At 40.1% G+C, this 24,638-nt stretch overlaps 1 protein-coding gene and 2 pseudogenes across 2 annotated transcripts; all 3 read left to right on the forward strand.

The window, feature by feature from the left end:
* Positions 1 to 225: 225 nt before the first annotated feature.
* On the forward strand, positions 226 to 7,199 carry LOC139456550 (E3 ubiquitin-protein ligase TRIM71-like). Of its 2 annotated transcripts, none has more exons than XM_071238328.1 (4): positions 226 to 275; positions 2,837 to 4,016; positions 4,326 to 4,373; positions 5,113 to 7,199. In XM_071238328.1, exons 2-4 carry the CDS (start codon positions 2,843 to 2,845, stop codon positions 5,748 to 5,750), a joined length of 1,860 nt encoding a protein of 619 aa, XP_071094429.1. In that variant the 5' UTR covers positions 226 to 275; positions 2,837 to 2,842; the 3' UTR covers positions 5,751 to 7,199. The 2 variants fall into 2 exon arrangements, with proteins under 2 accessions (XP_071094429.1, XP_071094430.1); XM_071238329.1 differs by lacking the exon at positions 226 to 275 and adding an exon at positions 390 to 413.
* Positions 7,200 to 8,162: 963 nt separating this feature from the next.
* LOC139455137 (E3 ubiquitin-protein ligase TRIM33-like) lies at positions 8,163 to 12,860 on the forward strand (annotated as a pseudogene).
* Positions 12,861 to 16,719: 3,859 nt separating this feature from the next.
* On the forward strand, positions 16,720 to 19,914 carry LOC139455138 (uncharacterized; annotated as a pseudogene).
* Positions 19,915 to 24,638: the final 4,724 nt, after the last annotated feature.

Here is a 24,638-nt window from a genome sequence, read left to right on the forward strand (position 1 = left end):
CCGTGCCCTCCGTTCAAAGTAAAGGAAATGCTTCATGCAATTATGACACTTATCGATCACAGCACGCATATTAACCCAGTGTGACCTACATGTACCTCGTGCTTTGATACACACTTGTCCTTACCTGGTATGTGCCCCCTGATATCATCAACCGAAAGTAAGTCGTGCGCATGTGTAGGGCGCATGTGTATGACACACAGACAGGGTTGTCGTTCTGCACACACCCCTCGATAGTTGTCTGCCGTAGCTTCAAGTGACGTTACATAACACAGAAGGTGAGTAGAGGTTATGCTTGGGTTGTTATAACCCGGAATCTCCACGGCGGTAGAGGCAGGATCCTTAGACGCAATGTAGAAATCGATTATTGTTTTTGACAGGGTATTTTTATACCGGATATAAGTCTGTTGGTAAAGGTATGGGAAATCTTCTCCTCGTTCGCTATATGCTTAAAACTGTATGTGTATCTGGTAGGGCTGGGACGAGTCCAAATTTACTACCCCCTATTACTCGACCCTACCCGCATATACCCGCTGTAGGTCTCAAGAGGTAGGTACAAACTGTCCGATTGGGAAAACTTTGACCGTAGCTCTGGTAGAATGTATTTAGATACATGTATAAAACGATCTGGTGTATACACTGAAGTTGAAGTTTTATTTTTATTCAAACATATAAAAGTCAGAAGGAATGGGCGTAGTAGTCAGGAAGAACTGCGAACATTACATTGACTTGTAGTTTAAACATAGAGTTTTTGATACTGTTTGTCATTAAATCCACCCGACACGAGTACCCGTGTTACCCGTCCCAGCCCTAGTATCTAAAGCTGTGAACACCGATCTCATCCTATTCGCTCTCATGAGGGGCGGTGGGGTAGCCTCGTGGCTAAAGCGTTCGCTCGTCACGCCGAAGACCCGGGTTCGATTTCCGACATAGGTACAATGTGTGAAGACCATTTGTGGTGTCCCCGCCGTGATAATACTGGAATATTGCTAAAAGCGGCGTAAAAGTATTCTCACTCATTCACTCGTTCTCATGAAATGTGTATCCCCCATTTGCCTCACTTCCGGTTTTGTGGTCCTATAGTCAGTAATACTATACACTTCCGGAGATTGAAAGCTGTGCGTCATTCTTATGGGGTTTGTATACACATCGTGTTACGTAACGAAAGAGTGAACGTGTGAGTTGGGTTAAACGCCGCTTTTAACAGTATCGCAGTTATATCGCGGCGTGTAAACGTAATATGGGAGGAAAAACCCACGAGCTCGGGAATGGTGCTGGCAAACCTAGAAACATAATCGGGGCGAACCAGAATTTGAACCCACAATTATAGGTGTCTGGTGTGCCCAAGACGACTGGGCCACACGTGTCGCCATGTAGTGTAAAGAAACACATAAAGTATTGGCGATGACCACCAGTATAAACGCGAGTGTTATAGATGTTATTGTTGACAAATTTGTTAGTTTTATGGCACTAACACTCTCACAAATAAATGAGACCATGCACCGCGTATGAGTACGTAATACCTCACATTCATGTAACGAGCATGTTATTTTCCTTGCATGAAATGTGTTGGACATGGGATGTTGATGTCTGTTAAATAGCCACTGTATACCCCATGACCACCATTGGGGCACGTGTGGCCTAGTCATCTAAGGCGCAGCGATTCGATGTGCAGAGCTGCGTCCCTTGGATACACCAGAAACCTATGCTTGTGGGTTCGAATCCCGATTCGCCCCGATTAAGTTTCTAGGTTTGTCAGCACCATAGCCGTGCTCATGGGTTTCACCGAAGTGACACGCAGCGATAAAAGCGCCGTTTAACCTAATTCACTCACTCACCCATGACCGGCGAACCAGTAAGGGCTTTAGCAACAAACCATTTAAATGTTAAGGTTTTTGTTTTGTTTCTCCAGTAATATATCCGATCCCCACACGATTGTACCCCCCCCCCCCCCCCTCCCCCCAAATATACTACTCAAAAGATATAAAAAACATCCCATTCTTTCACAGCACTATTGTTAATCAGGCATTGCGTGACAGATTACCTATAGTAATATGAACGATTCGAATTTCATTTGGGTAATGTATTACGTGTTACTGTAATTAACGACTTCTTTTGTACCCCATGGACAGTGTACACCAGTGTAGGAGAATATATGATACCTCACACTCAAAACAGCATGCACAGACATATTCACAGTGAGTTGTAAATATGAGTGAGTGAGTATTCTTTTGCACCGCTTTTAGCAATATTCCAGCAATATCACGGCGGGGGACACCAGAAATGGGCTTCACGCATTGTATCCATGTCTGGAATCGAAACCGGGTCTTCGGCGTGACGAGCAAACGCTTTAACCATTAGGCTACCCGATCGCACCTGTAAATATTAAAATATATATCCAGATGTCATGTACATGAATGCAATTTTGTAATCACTGAACTTTATGGCTCAGTATTAGAACGGAGGCGCCCTCACGATGCCTTTCAGTAGTCTATGTCATGGCCTCTATGCGTTTCCTACATGAAACCATTTCCTCTGTGAGGTCGTCAGCTGACTGGACCCAATGCAATTTATTTCTGTTTTCAATGTAAACAGAACAGTAAAAGCTGAAAGATATAATCACAAAAAACAACCGAGAAGGCTGTAGTTCCTGTCCTGAAGAAATATTTTCATTTTCATTGAACATTCTATGAATTGCCTCAAAATAGTTGGTACAAATGATTGCAGCGCAAACGTTTGGCATCAATGATAATTCCTGGATTATCTTTCCTTGATCCTTGATTTTGTTTTCAAATTATTTTACATGCTTTTCATGCAGTCAATATATTTCATATAACAGATCACAATGTCGGAACTTGCCTCAGTCAATGCGATCAAAGATGTACTACGTGAGTGTCCAATATGTACAGAGCACTTTGATGATGACAGTCACATGCCCCGTCGTATGCCCTGCTGTGTACAGTCTATTTGCGAGTCCTGTTTGGAGACCTACTGCAAAGGACGTCAGATCATACCATGCCCCTTGTGTCGGCACCAACATAACCTACCTGGCGGTGTGAAGTCTCTACCAAAAGAGCGTCTCATTCTTAAGTTCCTGGAACATCTGAAGGTCCAGAAAGGTATTCGTCTGCCATGTACAGATTGTCCTGATAATGAAGCAGCCACTGTCCAATGTATGAACTGCGGATTATTCCTGTGTTCGATATGTCTAAATGCTCATACAAGGAACAAAGTCACAAGAAAACACAGGACAGTGACTTTTGAAGAGATGAAAGGCTTGCCCCGGGAGAGTTTAGAATTCCGGCATCAGTGTTTCAAACACGAACTGCCACTACAGTTCTATTGCTATACCTGCAGACTTGTGATCTGTGTATCTTGCACTGTACTCGAGCACGATAAAGGGAACGGACACAACGTTGTTTCTATTACTGCGGCGCACCACGACATAGCACATGCCACTGACGACACTCTTGTCAAACTTGACGAGAAGGTAGAAAAGCTCAGTGGAACAGAAGCAGATCTAAAACAAAAACTTGTCGAGTTAGAACTTTCCAAGAAAGCTGCCAAAGATAGCCTTGACAAAAGATTTGATAAAATACTAAAAGAAGTTCAGGACAGAAGACGCATCCTTTTGTCACACCTTGAAGACGTTTATAGTAATAGTTTTAAGCTGACGAACGAGGCCTTAGAGTCAACCAAACAACTGCGAAACAGGGTAAAGTCTTCTTTGGACTACACACGGCAGATTAGGAGTAGAGCTGACCAGACAGAAGATCTACAAATTATGACATCATCGGCTGCTTCTTTCACAAAGATGTTGCAGGAGTCTCACATTGAGATACAATATACGAGGACAGGCGTAGGCTTTGTACCTGCCAACATGACCCACCTTTCCTCCGCAATCCAGGGAGCAGGACTGATAAGGTCAGTTGCATACTTCCCAACACATAGGCCGGTATATGTTCCAGGGGCTGACGGATACAATGCCATCACACTGACACCTGCAGAATTTCAAAAGGGTAAAATAATTTTTATTATGTAGGTATAAAGATCTATAAAATGTTATTGTCGACATGAGATAGCTGTGGTTCGACAATTTGTGACAACTACTGTCCCATGTCTACTTATAATGACTTAACTTTTTTAACTAAATGTAAACGATTGGATATATATATATATATATATATATATATATATATATTATTGTAGTTTGTTTGAGTATGTTGTAGTAAAACTAACATTTAGTTTTTAAATAGATAAAGGTATATCATAATCTTTAATTCGATAGGTGTTGAATTTACAGTTAGTTACATTGTTATCTGTTTCAGTCGATGATGTGGGCAAGACCATTTCCAGTGGAGATAAAGCCATTTCATGTGAGATGTCATGTATTTAAACTCCAACTTATCTTACTCATGTGCCCATCAACATAAGGGGCACAGCTTCACCTGTGATGTAAGGCTCCTGTGTGGATTTCCGTAGACAGTTATGCCAATGTCTGATGATGATGGGTTTGAATCAAAATTTAACCCTGACTATGACTCTTTGTTTGTCTACATCATACGCATGCTCATCGGTTTCACAAGCACCAGATGCTTGCCGTAAGAGGCGACTAACCAGATCGGGTAGTCAGGCTCACTGACTTGTATTTTGTTTGTCATAATATCCCAATTGGGAAGATCGATGCTCATTATCTAATTCACTGGATTGGCTGGTCCAAACGCGAATATTTACAGACCGCCTTCATATAGCTGGCGGCTTTAAATAACGAACAGACAAAAAATCCCAAGCTACAGATAGTCGTGAAAGTTAGATCGATAGATGAAGGACATTTTTTAAAAAAACATATAACTGTTCATATGATTTGCTTTCTCTTGTACTATAATATATTTCGCTGAAATGAAAAGTAACTTTTTTCACGTCTAGGAATAATACATGGGAAGCTGAAAATACATATTTCGTCTTGTGTCATTTTAATAAAAACATTCTCTGTTGTGAGGCGTCTGTCAACGTGAATGGGTGTTATGTTATACTGATTCAATAATGTGTATTTGTGAATTAGACTTACAATGAATGTGTTTTGTGTTATTGGTTTGTCTTTTGTTTCCTCCCTAGGTCCGCTCCTTGAATGGGACTGCAGTACAGCGAGTGACGACATCACTGTATCTGATACTTTGGTAACAAATGAAAAGCCCAAAACTCCGCCACAAGACACAGGATGTCGAATAAGGTCGTGGAGACGTCTGTTGACATCAAGACCTTTGGTTATCAGAGGCGGAAGCCGAGAGATGTTTCTGGTGAAAGTCAGCTTCTCTTTGAAACAGGTCACTGAGAAAAGAAGCATGGTGTTTGAGACAGCAATGACTGCCAACCCCGCAGATACTTGCTGGAACCAATCAACTGGACTGAGTGTACGCATCATAGGATGTCCAAAGCATAAGCACAAGCTCTGTCTCTGGGTTAGATTTGATGGCAAGCTCCTCGTTGATATACCTATTGCTTGCAATCAAATTGGTGAGGCAGGTGCCTTACATCTAGGCTTTCTACTGGACGGTAGGAGCAGTAAAGTGTATGTTGTTGACCTTGACAACACGACAGTGATTCAGTCTGTGACTGAAATTGTGTTTGACAGACCATTCTGGGTCATGGCGTATCTAGATGCATCCCAAGATTCAAACATGACGTGTGAACTTGTATCAGGTCACAACCTTACACTATCAGAAGGAATGACCCAGTTGTTGTTATCTCTATAGGAAGGTGACTGGACGGGGGAATAAACGCGAAAATGCGGAAAGAAGGAGCCAGTAATACATCGTCGGAGAGGATGGTCCCTTGGACAGAATCCGACGTTCATTGTGAAAGAATAAAGACTTCATGATTATTCTCCCCGTTCAGATCTCAGCGACCATTGTGTGCATCCCATCCCATCCCTTCTTGCACACCCAAAAGGCTCGAACCATATTGTGTCTTATATTTTACTCTACTATGTTTTATGTCAGATGTGGAGGTCATGTGATGAAAATTATGCCGATGTAATTCCTTGTTTTAACTTTTCCTTATGTTCCCGCGTTTGTGCAGGAGGACTCTTGAACTACTTTTGCATGTCTTAGTGACGGGTGCCACTGGTGGACCTGGATGCTCTAACCTTATCATCACTAATTGATGGTGATTCAAAGCACCTGCTTACGATATAGTCGGAATCGTACAACAGACTTTGCCTTTAAGCAGAGATTTCTTTTTATTCTGTAACGGCTTTTGTAACTTTTAATTCATAATCTGCCGAAACGCTAAATACGCAATGCTGATGTTTCTTGGTATATCTTTGCAGTACTAATTGATTGATTTTTTAATTGAAGACAGAAAGTTATCATCAGTGTTTCACATAACAATATATAGATGAAAGTGCAATTTTTTTAGAGATTATCCCACGACATACGTTTCTTTTTGTGAAATGAAGAAAAATATATGTTTCCGTATCACATAGATATATAAGCTAAGTAAATATATTCTCTGACATCATTCACAAAGGATGACATCATATTTAAATATTTGCAACTATGCTTGATGTGACGTGACGTTGTTATGTGCTGCATCTCACATAATGGGACATTTGGTGTGATCCAGCCAATTAACATGAAAAAAAAATCCTCTTGCACTGTGAGAATTACTAATTTAACAATTGCACCACTTTTCTCGCCTGATGGGTAAAAATGACCCTACAATCTAAGAGAAGTTACGGAATTCACCAATTCACTAAAGACAGATTAACAGTAATTCCGAGTTGCGAGTTATTCTTCATACTACCCGATAGACACCGAAACCCGCCTGCACTCTGCTTGACTCATTTACTTTATCAGTAACCAGCAGGGAGTGAGTGAGTGGGTACGGTTTTACGCCGGTTTTAGCAATATACCACCAATATCACGGTGGGGGACACCAGAAATGGGCTTCACACATTGTATCCATGTGGGGAATGGAACCCGGGTCATCAGCGTGACGAGCGAACGGTTTAACCACTAGGCTACCCCACCGCCCCACCACTGGGGAGATGTAGATTCCATATACTTACCAAGATGTCACCGTGACATGTGGAACTTGGCATATATGTTTCTGTGTCACTCGACAATGTGTTTTACAGTAGTCATTTTGTTCTTAATCGTGTCCTTTGTCGCAAACATCAACCTGAGCAGAAAATCCAGTATCAGATGATGCAGTTCAGTACACGGGTCCCCTTTGTGAATACATATGTTGTTCACATTTTCGTATTTAGTCATCATGTTGATGGTTTTTTTTTCACCCTGATCATGAAAAGGGTCATTTTAACAAAAAGCTACGAAAATCACACGCACGGCCAAAGTACAGAACTGAATTAATATCAAATATACGCCTTCATAAACGGATGAACTATGAGTCTTGATACCAGTAAACATGCCTTTGTTTATCCCTCTTGATTCCTCTTGATATCTTCCATGTCGCCATTACCCCTGATATACAAAACCTGTAAGTTAAATGATTCTGTCTCAATTTACAAAAATAATTATTTTTCTTCTGGAACACCATTTTGGATTAACAACACAAGTTAACTAAAGAAATACAAAGATAGATCAAACCAAGATAGATATCATATATTCAGATTACACACTTTTGATTGTACTCAGAGTTATATTGCACATTATCATAGAGCCAACATGACGACGGTCATATCACAGGGGGTGTATATATAAAGTAACCAGACCCTCGTTACACCCTCTGCGGGGATGATGAGGCTTTTCAGTGCATTTTGAATGGGCGATTGATATCAGCCCCGGATGGAGTGCGTCCTCTGCTCGGTTAACTTTCCTATGACAATGTCTTCTAAACAAGGTGAAAATGTTGTATATGCGTTTTGCATTTTTTTATTGTGTATGATAAAAATGTTATTTTATCGACCACCATTCATTTGGCCCACGTTTTGACATGGGGGTCTGGGTTTGATATGGAGTATGATATATATGAAAACTGTTGTTCAAAACTTGAGTTACCACTGACACTGGTAATATGTAATCATTTATCAATTTGTTCCGACAGCTAATCCCATATTGCAAGAGGTCTGTGCATATACGTGCCTGGTTGTACCCACGACACACCACAAGCTGTGATCGAAGTACACTGTTTACAACTGACCTATGTACCATTGTATGAGACTGCACACACCATACGAGGTAGTCATGTCTTCAGAGCCGTTATTGTGCAAATACGTACGGTCCACACGGAGTTATCGAAGTAGACTGTTGACAACTGATCTACTTTACTGTTACATCACACGACACACACCATATGAGCAATCGGAGTAGTTCTTATCACGAAAGTAGCTAGTGCGCGTGTGCAGATAAGGCGAAGGTCGTTTATTGTCTGCAGTAGACGCCTCCTGTTCAAACCCTCTTCTCTACTGTCATTTCTCGAAGGTAAGAAAGTGACTTAGTGTGTTAATAATGACATGTCGCCTTACCAGGATCACACGACGTTTGTAATGTAGCAGCTTTACCTTTGGACAAGTGATTGTATAAATAGATGTTAATCTCGAGTTACTTCCTGTTTTTTATCAACACCTGAATGATATAGATCGCCCTGGACCACGTCAAAGTTTGTTTCTCAATCGCAAGAAGCCTCTATATACAGAATATAAAATTAAGGTTATATTTTTCACAAAATAGCTGTGGTCCAATTCAGCATAAGTCATCATGTTGAAAAAGACAGTACTAAATATAGAAAAACATGGTCAGTTTTAATAACTGTATGGATGTACATTTGAAAGACATAAAAATCTTACAGAATATCCTCCAATCACAGCCTGCAGATATCTCTCGATCTACACTGAAGGCTGAAACCGCACTGTCCAAACTGGTTCTGATTTGGTGTAGTAGAACCTGTATACAGAATATAAAATTAAGGTTATATTTTTCACAATGTAAATTGACGAGTGCTGTTCGAGTTTCCTGACTATTTTGTAAGACCCTGTGAATATACATGAAAACGAAAGTAGACGCAATGTTCAGATTTTAACAAGTTGATCACCAACACACGCTTATAATTATAACTTACTGATATTTTGACATTTCACCCGTTTCACAGTTTAGGAAAGTTAAAACAGTAAAACCTTTTCAAATTATTTTGCATTAGTGCAGGAGCTGCCCACTAGGTTCCGCACTACACACTACTTCAGTATATGATGTGCTCGTGTACACAGTGTAGTGACCTACTTTTCTAGGGCATGAAGTATTTCTTTGGCGAAAGTGTCTACTGCACTTGTACATTCATGAACTACATCAAGGTGAGGTGAGGTGAAATGGGGTTTAACGTCGCGTCGAAGATTATTGCACTTATATAGCGACGTGCATGTACGGGTGTGTGTTTGTGTGGCTGCTTGTACTAGTCCCGACTGATGCCGATTAATAGTGCTAGCTCACTGAGATACCATACCGCAGTTTAACATGAATACCCCAATCAGACACAGTATACTGACTCCGAGCCGACCAGTCCTTAAAGCCGAGCTCCAAACAGGGTAACAACAAGTACCATCTTTTAACGTCTTTTGGTATGACGCGGCCGGGGATCGAACCCCGGACCTTCCGCTCTCCAGGCAGATGCTCTACCACTATACAACGGAGGCGGTCATTGGACTACATCAAATGCATATATGTACGAGTGAGTGAGTTGGGTATAATGGTGCATTGAACAGTATTCCAAGGCGTGTCTGCTCCCTGCATGATTCCCAGCAGGATTTAAACTTTGGTCACCCGTGGCTGTACGTTATATCAACCAATCTTAAAAAAACCAGCAACTACAAAAACGCACAAAATACAATTAAAGCTCCAAATACAAGTCTATTTTATATACATTGATCCAGAACTCATGAAATCACCTGCCGGAGTACAATACTTCCACACTGCGAGTTGTGTATATGACGAGTAAAATCATGAATATCTTCTTGGTTCTTATGAACGCTTGGATATAACACTTTCAGTTTGTAACATGCCTGTGAAGGAATGATATTTCGATGTTTAGGTGGGAGTCTTGAAGCTGACCCATTGTTTCCCAACTATGCCTTTGCTCATGGAATGCTTAACATGTACAATACACACATATAACCACTGCCTCACGACACATCACAATAAAAGAAATTGATACCAGTTCATATATCATGTTCATTATTATTATGTCTTTTCTCAGACAAACATGTCGAATCTAGTGTCAGTGGCTGCGATCAAGGATCTTCTGACAGAGTGTCTAATATGTACAGAACACTTTGATGAGTAAACACGAATTCCTCGTCGTATGCCATGTTGTGTACAGTCAATATGTCAGCCCTGTCTAGAAACCTACACTGGAGGTGCTGCAACCCTATCCTGCCCCATGTGTCGACGCCAACATGATCTGCCTGGTGGATTGAAATCTCTGCTCAAAGAGACCCTCATCCCGAAGACTCTGGACTACCTCAAGATCCAGAAAGGTCTCCATCTTCCATGTACAGATTGCCCTGACAAGGAAACGGCTGTAGCCCAGTGTGACAACTGTGGAACGTTTTTATGTTCCCTTTGCTTAAGTGCTCATAAACGGAATACGGTATCAAAGACCCACACTATATATACCTTTGATGAAATGAAGGGCCGACCTGTGCAGAGTTTCCGTCGGCTACATCAGTGCAGTCAGCACCAACAACCTCTACAGTTCTACTGCTACACTTGTGACAATGTTGTCTGTGTGTCCTGCACTGTAGTGGATCACAAAGAAGGGAAGGGACACAACGTCGTGTCCGTGAATGAAGCACACCAAGGAAAGGCGAAGTCCACAAATGATGTTTTAGGAAAGATAGAAGAGAAGACAAAGAGACAAAGAGACTGAGCGAAACGGAGTCAGCCCTTCAAAAGAAGATAGAAAACATCAAATTGTCAATGAGGGTAGCAAGAGATGATATCAATAAAATCTTTGACAACCTGACCGATAGGCTGAATCAAAGAAGAACAATCCTTCTATCAGATGTTGAGGGGAAATCTGCTGAGAATCTGAAGCTAACAGAGGAGGCCTTGGATTCGACAAGACAACTGCTGACTAAAGTGAAATCTTCATCCGAATACATGCGACAGATGCGCAGCAAAGCTGACAAGGTGGACGATCTACAAGTGATGGGATCATCTGAGGCCTCTTTGAACTCCATGTTGAAGGAATCACCACAGGAAATACCCTTTGACAGGACTGGAGTCATTTTTGTTCAAGCAAACGTAAAACATCTGCAGGATACTATCAATGTGGCAGGAATGGTCAGATCAGTTACGGTCTCCCCAACAAAGAGGCCGAATGGTATGCCAGATACAGAAGTATACAACGCCATCATACTGGAACCTGCAGAGTTCCCTACAGGTAGGTAGTAAACTATTTCATATTGTTCATCTATTGATCATGTGTGCAGCTTCCTCCTATGTATGGAATCCTAGAAGGAACATTGTCGTGTTGTCAGATTGTCGCCGTTACAAAAACAAGCAAAAAGTGTCAAAATTAACCAAAGCGCGACAATGCGATAATGCAAGAATGCAACAACAAGACATTTTGGCTATTTGTCACATTGTCACATCATCGAATTGTTGCGCTTTGAACAATATTTCATATTTGACTAAAGGTCGGCAATGCAACATTTTTCAATTGTGTGAAAACTGTGTGAAAAGGGCGTTAAAATGCGCGACAACACGACAATGCGACATATTGATTTTGTTGCATTGACGAGTTGACGCCCTGTTCAATTATTGGTGCGCATGCGTTGTAAGTAAATTAATCTACGCATGCGTACACATGGTTATACCTCTTTTTAAACTCCAGTGGTCATTTGCTAGCTCCAATTGTTCCAAAACCAAAATAGCAATGGCAATGTGAGTAGCTTTTCTTAAAGTTAAAACAACTCTTTTATCGTTGCTTCAGAAAGTAGTTCATATATCGTTATTGTCTGTGTCGTTTTTCATAAACCAAATGTGTCTTCACAGCAAGAAACAACGTTTCTATTTAATTTAAGTCTGATCTCCGACATCTTCTCACAATCGATGGCCCTTTCGTTCGCGTCTCTTACAAATGTGAGTGAGTGGATGAGTATGGTTTTACGTCGCTTATAGCAATATTCCAGCAATATCACGGCGGGAGACACCAGAAATGGGCTTCATACATTGTACCCATGCCAGGAATCAAACCCGGGTGTTCGGCGTGACGAACGAACGCTTCAACCACGAGTCTACCCGACCGCCCCCTTACAAATGTAGAAGTACCCAAAAAACTGAGATCGTGGAATTGAACCCCAGCACCATACGCTCAGGGATTTCCTGACACACTGTGCAATAACTGTAATTTAGTTCAAAGCGGCGTTACACCACTGGTCACGTTAGTCATGGGGAGTCCTTGATGGGTGACAGTGTTCGGCTGACTTGGCTCCTTAGAGTTTCTAGGTCTTCGGTCCTACCCCACACTGACGCACATGCAACACATGTGGTGCCTCTTTGGGCAAGTGGCTTTGTTTACGATGAATTCACTGTGCACGGTGACGTCCCCTAGGCGTGCCAGAACCTTATGATCATGGGTTCGAATTCCCAGTTCTTTCTGATTCAGTGTCTGTCATGACATAACTGAAATACTGTTCAGAGCGGCGTTAAACAATACTGCTTCACGAATTTCACAATAATGTTTTAGCAATGTCAATGATTTTTTATATCCTACAATTTTTAATATTGCCACTATTTCCCCAGTTGTCTTAGATGCATGACCGTGCACTGTTGGGATCTTCAGATCCGTCGAACCTTGGTTCTTACATTAACTCTTTTATGTTCGTTATTTTTTCAGCTTCATAATACTTATGGCATGGAATTTCTTCTCACATTATTAACTTGTCGTCATGATATTTGATAACTGGTGATCATGTAACGTGTGTGAAATATCTTGACAGTGTAAATTGTTTTTTTTGATTGACTATGCACGTATATTGATCAACGTTATCATGATCATGACGACGAGTGTCCTGAGCCAAGCCAGCTGCAGTTTGTCCAGGGCACCGATTGTGCTCCCTTTCTTGATGATCTGTTTCTTTATGCACTTTCTGCTCTAGGTGATAAAATATAGACAAGTGAATTTGGCCAAGATGTTTTAGTTAAGCATCAGGGATATCGATGATCTGATATCATTCAATTGTGGGGCACGGGTGGCCCAGTCGTCTAAGGCGCCGCGATTCGCTGTGCAGAGTTGCGTCCCTTGGGCACGCCAGAAACCTATGATTGTAGGTTCGAATCCCGGTTCGCCCCGATTATGTTTCTAGCTTTGTCAGCACCATACCCGTGCTCGTAAGACCTGCATCATTCTGGCTTTCCTCCCATATTAAGCTGACATGCCGTGATATAACTGGAATACGGTTAAAACCGGCGTAAAACCCAACTCACTCACTCACTCATCCAATAGTATAGTATAGTATTCCAGCAGCTACGTTTCATCAGTTTTATTTTACAGTGGAGCATGTTCTTTCTCCGGAGATTTCTTAGAGCGTCAAACGAGACTTGCTCAAAAGTTGTGATCTGTTTCTGATGTTTCTGAAAGCTGTTACATAATATTCCATATCCAAAAACTATCTTAACGTTTGAATAATACCTTAATTTACAAGACTCATCAGTTTTCATCTGGATACTATTTTTTACATTCCAACAAACGCTGCCTAAACAATTAACATCACCAATATTCTGCTCGTGCAAACGTAACAAAATCTATAAATGTCAAGTAAATGTTTAACATGAGTTATGAATTATGAATTCTACCACATTCATACAGCTCCTTCATTGTGAATAACATTGTCGGGGATATCTGTCATCATTAATTCTAATTGGTTTACACCAGCATTTAACACTCTTCATATGATAATCCACGTGCAAACCATATCTGTGTCTTTTTAAATATGTCATTCAGACAATTTTGATGCGCCAGGTACATTTTTACCAACTCCTGAAACAAATTTTACAAAATCTAGGATGAAAAGGAACGACAGTTTGACCAGCTTTGCAACCGCAAATCTCCACACCACAAAGAAGAATGGGCTTTATTTTTAATATCACATAATTTACATAAAATGTTCAACTAAACTTTTTAATTGTAAGCAAAGCCTTATTTGGGTTTAATCTTGAGGGTATCAATGCATTCAGTCCAAGAGAATCTAGTTGAAAACAGAACTGCAGTAAGCACTATAATAATACGCATATCATTCAAAAACTATCGTTCATCATCCCTTAAAGTGCCACCTTTTCAGAGCACCAAACCTTCGGTTTTGGACAAAGTACCCACGTTTTATAAGAAAATAGATAAAATATCAATTTTGCTTTGCAGACCTATTACGGTGTCATCGAATATACACAAATCATCTGCATATAGTAAAAGTAATCGGTCAATTAATTCCTCTTCAACAAAAATTCCTTTTTCTGTCATAGATTGTAATTCAAGGTTAAACATCGTGAACAGTCGAAAGGGACCCAACACTCAGGCTTGTCAAACGCTGGTCAATGATTCGAAATAATCTGAAAAAGAGGTTTTTGATGTCCTGACAGCACACTGGATCTTTCAAAACCATCAATCAACGACCGTTGATTCCATTTTCAGTACCAAATACCACATAAGCTTCCTTTTGATCGAATCGAACACTTTTTGAAATCAACAAACAATAAAATCTACCTCGACGTTTAGAGAGATACATTTGTGCTAAACACTGTAAATATATTGTCAATTTGCTTCGAAATCCGGCCGGAGCTTCAGGAATTGTGTTATAAATTTCCGCAAAGGTCTTGAGTCATTCAATTAGCACTGTTGTTATCAATTTTCCAAATGCATCCACCTTCTCAACTTTCCAAATACACCCACCAGCGTTATTCCTCTATACTTATTGACATGATTAATATTATCTTTCTTGTGCAGTGGAAGTATTATACCCTTTGCCCACTCGTAAGGGAATACCCCGTTATGCATAATCATATCAAAAAGTATATTTAAGTATGATATGATGGATGTGCTGCAACATTTCACAATTCCATCCGGTCTTGCCGATTTACCAAATTTCAAGTTATGTATTACTGGTAATACTTCTTCTTCAGTTACATCAGCATTCAGGAGGTTATTCATACCATCATCACTTCAGTAATTGCACTCTTTAATAGAATGGCTGGTGATAAAATCTTGTGCCGCGTGTAGATTGTCCCCTTCCACATGTATATCCCTTAAATTTAACCAATGCTGGAAATATTCTGTCTATTGCACATTGCTAATACCTGGGCTGCCTGTCACAGAAGGTGAAGAAATAATATTGTTGACACGTCTCCAAAAGGATATTTCATTCTTGCTTTTATTGACCAAGTCATCTATACAATCTTCCTCATGCTCAAATCGCTTGTCTCTTCTGTGATATCATCCACTGTCATTTTAGGCAAAGCGAAATTACTGTGGGTTCAAAAATATAAATATCAGATATTTAGTCGAAGGATTTAATTTCAAAAATAGCACATTAGTGATCACGGGAATCTGTTTTTCACCAAAACATCAACGTTAATTCTGAAACGTCGCCGAGGAATCTAGACTCGTTTAGAATCGTTTGGAAAAATACCCAAACACGAACGCCGAAGTGCACTTTCCGCCATATTGGATACTGTTGACAAAAATCACGTTTCACGTATGCGGGTTATGAAACGCCTATTAGATCACGTACATTTCAAACTCAGCTGCGATACATGCATCCCTGAATTCCTCCTACATTGTAGAATCAAGCGACAAATGGTCTTTGTCACCAATACAAATATTGAAGATGACATCAAGCGAAATGAATTAGGTGTGGAAACGAACACTGTGCTCGGAAAACTTTAATTGTTGAAATGTAAACAAAGCAAAATTCAGATTATACACTCTCCCGTTTTGAGAGATCAATTCGTTTCCTATGTGACGCCATGACTGACGCAAAGTTGCGCACAACGACGAATGTAGTGATCTGCATTTCTGACAAATTCTCTTGGTTACATTGTAAAACATAAAAACAAATAACAGTACGTAGATAGTCTGATTGTTTCTGATTACTGACATGACACATTTATGTATATACCATCCTACAATCAACGAAAACCCCGTTTGGAAATCCCGCGAAATCACGCCATTGTGTAGACATCGGTCACCGGCAGTGATGTCATACGATATATAAACATTGTTGTACATACGAGAATTTGGTAATTTCTTTTAGGTGATTTTGTTCTTTGATTTTATCCACTTTGTACTATCATCATGGCCTTGTAATCCTCAGATGGCGAAACGTTTTCAGGTATATGTGAAGTGTCACATTATGTATGAATAGGAAGCAGTACGTCGGATGACGTCACTCATGACAATAATTGTGTTATATATTAATGCGCCACTGCGATCTTGAGATCAGACAAAATGCATCGATTCGAAGCTAAAAAGGTGCGATTTTAGGATGTGTAAGAAACACATTACTGCACTCGTGCCTGTCAGATACCATTTTTCTTACACGTCATGGTTTCAAAGCGTATCAAACTCGCTTTCGCTCGTGAGATACGTTTTGAAACAACTCGTTGTAAGATAAATGGTATCTCTTTATATTTGATGATACATTATTATCCTCGTTTGTCGAACGGATAGCCGTTGCACTGTGGGCCGTATTTACTTCCAATGACATAAGGCATGGAAAATGATCCGACTCGCACCATGTTCGTACAGTACTGTGGTAAATTAGTCACTTGAACATAAACGGAAATTAACCAGACTTGCTTCGTCTCCTTTAAAGGGACGCTGATCTTCAACAATTCCCCGGGTCTGATTGTTGCCTTTGTTGATGTGTTTTACCGTAAGTACCCGGGTGATATCCCAGAAATCTCGACTTGTTCGCGACCTGTGCTGCGCCAACAGTCAGCGCATTTAATATTTCACATGCGCACTGCTTATTCTATCATTTTTACATGTTATAGCCAATGTGTAATATGACTAAAATGTTCAACTATGCAATTTATCAAACTTCTAATTGTTCAGTTATTTTTTAAATTGACTGAAAAATGTATTATAACGAATTCCAATTGATGTTTAATTTCATCCCCCAGCTGAAAATGATAGAATTAAAACAAAACCTGGATTTGGATTGAATAATTACCCCAGACACAAGAAAAGCCAAATTGGAAGCTTTGTCAGGTAAACTGAGTGGTTCTACCACTAATTATATCTGTAATAAATTCATTAACTGAGCATCAAGTAAATGAAGACAAATACACAGGTGTTGGTATACCACGATAGATGGATGACAAGGGAGTGGCAATCGTATAGACTATCCTATATATGGTCACCCTGGTGTTAGCCATGTCATCCGAAATCTAAAACTGCTTTCACTGCAGGGATACATTTTGATTAAACCATAACCATCAGGGGTATTTCCAAATAATGACATCGGCTGCGATTCCACCGTTCTTTTTGTCTGTTTGATTAGGTTGAACAAATTAATTAGCATGTGCCCTTTGTGATATCGGAGACTTCATAGATCACGGGTAACCAATCAGTGTTCGGAAATGCGTATAGATATTGCCTCAAAGTTTATTTACGCTGTTATGGAAAAGTTTGTTGTCACGTTTTATTTATGATTCCATAAACCGAAAACAAATAAGGCCACGTCCACTAACGACTACTGTGTCCTGATTGGCTGATAAAAGAATGGGTAGGGCTGTAGTTGCGTTATTGCCCTAAACGATAAACTGATTTTGTATTGTTATCTACAGTTTCTTTTGTGTTAAGGATTAAAAAGACACCATGTGAAGTCATAATTTCAACGTATTTATTTATAAGAGTCGACTTCATATGTAGCCTCAGGTACAAATATGTAAATATGTTAGTGTACACGTAATTGACACTTACGTTTGTGCGGATGTATTACATTTATGAACAGAAACAAAAAGACATAAAGACTGTTCCCTGAATATATACTGCAAGTATTGATCGAAACAATATATAGTTATTTAACATTTCGACAAATAGACAGCTCATAATCACTCAATAATAAACAATGCCAGTCTTTACTTTCTACATGACGAATGAGTTGTATGACGCACATTTCTATTAGATCTGAAAAGAGAACGTTGTGCGAGAATTGCAGTCCCGCGGCTCTGGGTCTACATTAGACAATTAAATTAGTCATGGTATAAAATTAACTGCAATCATTGAACTGGCTTGAGAAAACGACAGTGCTTTGTGTTGCCGAGGTTTTGCTATACGTCAACACGTAGCATATTGCGCCACATTTTTTCGTCACCAACAAAATACTGTCTAATTTTTGAAGGACATAAATCGATATCAAGTTGATTTGCATGTTTATGCATTCGAGTTTGGTGATACTTTCCCTGGGTTCAAGCATTCACCCGATTGTGTCAGTGTAATGTGACTCATGGTGTACCATTAATAATCAAGTGCTAGCAAATATGATTAAAACTGAAAATTTGGCACAATTTCGTTTGACGCCGCCTTAAGGCATGACGACATTGCTATATTGATCAATATAATTACATAGTTCATCAACGTGCGTTCAACTAAAACAAAAACAACCTGGATGTGTAAAAAAGAATTTGAAACTTTTTTGGCAACATTGATTTATGTTTATATCATGTAAGCAATGTTTTTGAAAAGAAATGAGTTCGTGTATTTTAATTTGATAACAACTGTCAAACATTAATATTATATACAATAAAAATCTAAAAAGTCAAATCTCTTGTAAATATCGGACGTATGTGTTTAATTAGAATGTGGTTATTCTCTTCATTTTGTCTCAGTATTTTATATATTTTCAGAATAAAATATGATTAATTTTGTTATTTGAGCATTGACGTGCAAGCGCCGACGTTCATACAATTTGACCCTTACTCTATGGAAGCCCATCCTCGAACTCACACAAAATGTCAAATTGAATTCTTATCATGTTTTTATTTCAATATTTTATACCTCGAAGGATGTGTACACATCTTCAAATAGTACGTCATGTTTAATATAACTGTTCATATGGTTTGCTTTGTCTTGTACTATATATTTCGCTGAAATGAAATGTAACATTTTTCACTTCTAGGAATAATACATGGGAGGTGGAAAATACATATTTCTTCTTGTATCATTTTAATAAAAACATTCTCAGTTATAAGGCGGCTGTCAACTTGAATGGGTGTTTTGTTATACTGATTCAATAATGTGTATTTGTGAATTAGACTTACAATGAATGTGTTTTGTGTTATTGGTTTGTCTTTTGTTTCCTCCCTAGGTCCGCTCCTTGAATGGGATTGCAGTACAGTGAGTGACGACATCACTGTATTTGATACTTTGGTAACAAATGAAAAGCCAAAAACTCCGCCACAAGACACAGTATGTCGAATCGTGGAGACGTCTGTTGAAAGTCAGCTTCTCTTTGAAACAGGTCATTGAGAAAAGAAGCATGGTGTTTGACACAGCAATGACTTCCAACCCCATAGACACTTGCTGGAACCAATCAACTGGACTGAGTGTACGCATCATAGGATGTCCAAAGTATAAGACAAGCTCCGTCTCTGGGTTAGGTTTGATGGCAAGCTCTTTTCTGATATACCTATTGCTTGCAATCAAATTGGTGAGGCAGGTGCCTTACATCTAGGCTTTCTGCTGGACGGTAGGAGCAGTAAAGCGTATGTTGTTGACCTTGACAACACTACAGTGATTCAGTCTGTGACTGAAATTGTGTTTGACAGACCATTGCGGGTCATGGCGTATCTAGATGCTTCCCAAGATTCAAACATGACCTATGAACTTATATCAGGTCACAACCTTACACTATCAGAAGGAATGACCCAGTTGTTGTTATCTCTGAAGGGAAATGACTAGACGGAGAATATACGCGTAAAACATCGTCAGAGGGTATGGTCTCTAGGCCTAGGACAGTACCCGACGTCCAGTGTGAAAGAATAAAGACTTCATGACCATTCCCCCCGTTCAGATCTCAGCGACCATTATGTGCATCCCATCCCAGCCTTCCTTGCTCACCCGATGGGCTCGAACCATATTGTGTCTTAAATTCTACTCTACTATGTTTTATGTCAGATGTGGAAGGACTAGTGATGAAAATGATGTCCGATATAATTCCTTGTTTTAACTTTCCTTATGTTCCCGCGTTTGTGCAGGTGAACTCTAGAGTTACTTTTGCATGTGTTTGTGACGGGTGCCATCGTTGTACCTGGATAATCTCACCTAACGTGTACATTTGATATCATCACTAACTGATGGTGATTCATAGACACCTGGTTATGATATAGTCGGAATCGTAAACAGACTTTGCCTTTAAGCAGAGATTTATTTTGATTCTGTAAAGGCTTTTGCTGTTTTTAGTTCATATTCTACTGAGTGAGTGATTGAGCACGGTTTTCCGCCAGTTTTAGCAATATTCCAGCAATAACCCGGCGAGGGACACCAGAAATGGGCTTTACACATTGTATACATGTCGGGAATCGAACCCGGGTCTTCGGCGTGACGAGCGAACGCTTTTACCATTAGTCTACCCGACCGCCCCCTGTTGAATACAGAAAAGTATTATCAGTGTTTCACATGAGACTATTTATAGGCAAATGATGTACAGATTATCCTACGACATACGTTTCTTTTTGTGAAATGTAGAAACATATAGGTTTCCGTATCACATGGATATATTAGCTCAGTAACAATGTCTAGGAGCGACGCTATATTAAACTGTCATTGACCATGTTCACAATAGATGAAATCATATTTAAATATTTACAACTATTCTTGATATGACGTGACGTTGCAATGGGCCGTAAGTAGCAGAATAGGACATTTGTTGTGATCCAACCAATTAACATGAAAAATAATTATATTGCACAGCGTGAATTACTAATATAAAAAGTGTACCGCTATTCTCGCCTTATGGGTAAAAACGACCCAACAATCTAAGAGAAGATATCGACCATCTGTTTCGAGTGAATTCATCAATTCGCGAAAGACAGATTAACAGTCATTCCGAGTTGAAAATTGGTTATTCATATTACTCGAGAGACACTGCAACCTGCATGTACTCTGCTTGACTCTTTTTGCTCTGTCAGTAACCAGCAGGGAGTGAGGGAGTGGGTACGGTTTTACGCTGCGTTTAGCAACATTTCAGCAATATCACGGCGGGGAACACCAGAAATGGGCTTCACACATTGTACCAATGTGGGGAATCGAACCTGGGCCTTCGGCGTGACGAGCGAACGCTTTAACTACGAGGCTACCCCACCGCCCGACCAGCAGGGAGATGTAGATTATGTATACTTACCAGGATGTAACTGTGTCATGTGGAACTTGGCATATATGTATCCAGGCCACTCGACTATTAGTTTCACAGTTGTCATTTTGTCCTTAAGCGATTCCTTTGTCACAATCACCGACCGGAGCAGAAAATCCATTATTGTCTACATCAGATGATGTAGTTCAGTATACAAGTTCCCTGTGTGTAATTACACTTATTCAGAAAAGAACGTCCACACATATGTTGTTTACATATTTGTATTTTGTCGTTATGTTGATGGGCGATAATAGAGCCCAATCATCACTCTTCTAAGCAAACATAATCCTGATCATGGAAAGGGTAATTTTAATGAAATGCTGAGAAAATGACCACACGGTCAAAGTACAGAACTGAATGAAACACAAATATACGCCTTCATGAACGGATTAACTATAAGTCTTGATGTCAGTAAACATGCAATTGTCGCCTTGACAGTTGAGAACAGTTCTTTGTTGTGGACTTTACTGGTTGGAATCCCGCATGTGACACACAAATTGTGCTCCAGGTAAATGATATGGAGAAAAAGAAGTTCCATCATTGAAAGATATGGATAGATTAAGATTTGTACGTTTGAACATGTTCCTCGAACTCAGTATGATATTCAACATTACCCCTGAAATTGGGCTAAGGTAGATATACAAAACCTAAAGTTCAATTATTGAGAATCGCAAATATATGTCCTCTTCGTGAACACCAATTTCGATTAACTACAACAATTATCTAAAAAAGTACAAACAAAGATTGATCAACCAAGACAGTTTTTGATTTAACTGTGATATTTAGAGGTTATAATATGGCGGTTTTCATATCAAACCCCAACCCTCATATCAGCTCGAGGGCCGAAAGCCAGATGGCTGATATTGGGGTCGAGGGTTGTTATGGCCTTTTTATCATATACCATAGCATAACATTGTAAAATGTATCTGTTTGCCAGTGAATGCAATACATTATATAACTCTCCACAAACGAGCAGGCAAGGCACTAAGGGACATAAGTCGGGCTGATTTCGATCGTTATATCAGCACGGCCGGGTTATTACACCCCTGTGAGCCAATATGGAGATGGTCATATCACAGTGGGGTATCACAATAACCAGACCCGTGAGGCACCCCTGCCGGGCTGTGATGCCTTGTCAGTTCATATTGAATGAGCTATTCATATCAGCCCGATTGGAGTTGGTGCGTCGTCTGCTCGACTAACATCCCCATGACAGTGTCTTCTCAACAAGGTGAAAATGTTATGGATGTTTTATGAATGGATACATATGTTGTGATATATGATAAAAAGGTTATTGCATCACATCATATTTCGACTTCCATACATTTGACCCTCGGGATGACATGGGGTCTCGGATTGATATGAGGTGTTATGAGGTGAAAACTCGAGCTTCCACTGACACTGTTAATATGAATTCATCAATTTGTTCCGACAGCTGCACACATAGTCGTCTTCAAGAGTTTCTTGTTGGTGTTAGTGTATATACGTGCCTGCTTGTATCTACGACACACTACAAGGTGTGATCGAAGTACACTGGTTACAACTGACCTGTGTACCATTGTATGAGACTGCACACACCATACGAGGTAGTCATGTCTTCAGAGTCGTTATTGTGCAAATACGTAGGGTCCTGGTTGTATCCGTGGCACCCAACAAGTAGTTTTCGAAGTAGAGTATTGACAACTGACCTATTTACCATTGTATGAGACTGCACACGCCATACGAGGTATTCAGGTCTTTCAAGTTATTATAATAATGAAAGTAGCAATTCCGCGTGTGCAGAAAGGCTACGGTGGTGTGGTATCTGTGTACGTGTATGTAGACGCCTCCTGTACATATCTCTCTCTGTCATTTCTCTTAAGGTAAGAAAGTTCAACAGTCTGTTGATTATGACTTGTTGCTTTTAATTTTGCAGCTTTTCTGTTGGAGTAGTGATTATATAAAGTTGATGTGAATCTCGAGTTACTTCCTGCTTGTTATCAACATCTGAATGATATAGGTCGCGTAACATTTGTTACTCAATGGCAGACGCATGAAGCCTGTGCTATAGTTGTACCCATTTTCATACAGAATATAAAATTAAAGTTACATATGTTTCACAATATCATTTGATGACTGTTGTTAGTGCTGCCTGTCCATGTTTATAGCAACCAGTCTGGTCACGTTTTAGAGACCTTACCGCGTCGTCTCCGTTCGGCAAACAGCTTCCCTTCTCTTATATGCCCGGTGTCACCACCCTTTAATATTGACAGTAGCGGGTGACTTCGCCAAGGTGTACACTACCAAGCTGACCGTTTCATTTCCCGACGAACGTCAGTATGTCAGGTGATTACGTTGTCAAATCGCGGAAACATACAGAACTACTTTAGGGGAATTCCTCAATGTAAAAAAATAACATTAAAAAAATAATTAGGGAAAACTGAGAGCGACATCGATTGAATGATCATGAAATTGCTTTAGCTTCATCAACTGATCAACTTCAACAAATACAACTTCAATCCTTAAGTAAAGTCCGGCGGATGTCATGCTCCGGTGTCTTTACGTTCATTGTCAGGGAATCAGTGACCTGTAAATTTAAATTTCTAGTGGTTTAAATCGCATACTTCTATCATCCGCCGGAGTTTGCCGAGAGGTGACGACGCAACGGGCAATTAAGAGAGAGGTGAATGTTACGTTCGCTAGACCGTGACTAAACTGGTTTTAAGACCCGTTGACACCATCATACGGATATAACAAATCTTTCTGACATTTTGCAATACATTATATAACTCTCCACAAACGAGCAGGCAAGGCACTAAGGGACATAAGTCGGGCTGATTTCGATCGTTATATCAGCACGGCCGGGTTATTACACCCCTGTGAGCCAATATGGAGATGGTCATATCACAGTGGGGTATCACAATAACCAGACCCGTGAGGCACCCCTGCCGGGCTGTGATGCCTTGTCAGTTCATATTGAATGAGCTATTCATATCAGCCCGATTGGAGTTGGTGCGTCGTCTGCTCGACTAACATCCCCATGACAGTGTCTTCTCAACAAGGTGAAAATGTTATGGATGTTTTATGAATGGATACATATGTTGTGATATATGATAAAAAGGTTATTGCATCACATCATATTTCGACTTCCATACATTTGACCCTCGGGATGACATGGGGTCTCGGATTGATATGAGGTGTTATGAGGTGAAAACTCGAGCTTCCACTGACACTGTTAATATGAATTCATCAATTTGTTCCGACAGCTGCACACATAGTCGTCTTCAAGAGTTTC

Source organism: Haliotis cracherodii, unplaced genomic scaffold, assembly GCF_022045235.1.
Source record: "Haliotis cracherodii isolate W230 unplaced genomic scaffold, xgHalCrac1.p SCAF_11, whole genome shotgun sequence".
NCBI classification, from domain to species: domain Eukaryota; kingdom Metazoa; phylum Mollusca; class Gastropoda; order Lepetellida; family Haliotidae; genus Haliotis; species Haliotis cracherodii.

Coding starts and splice junctions, on each gene's coding strand:
- LOC139456550 (XM_071238328.1), top strand. CDS start 2,843: ATGTCGGAACTTGCCTCAGTCAATGCGATCAAAGATGTACTACGTGAG. Junction 4,017..4,325: donor ACCTGCAGAATTTCAAAAGG/GTAAAATAATTT, acceptor TATCTGTTTCAG/TCGATGATGTGGGCAAGACC. Junction 4,374..5,112: donor TGGAGATAAAGCCATTTCAT/GTGAGATGTCAT, acceptor TTTCCTCCCTAG/GTCCGCTCCTTGAATGGGAC.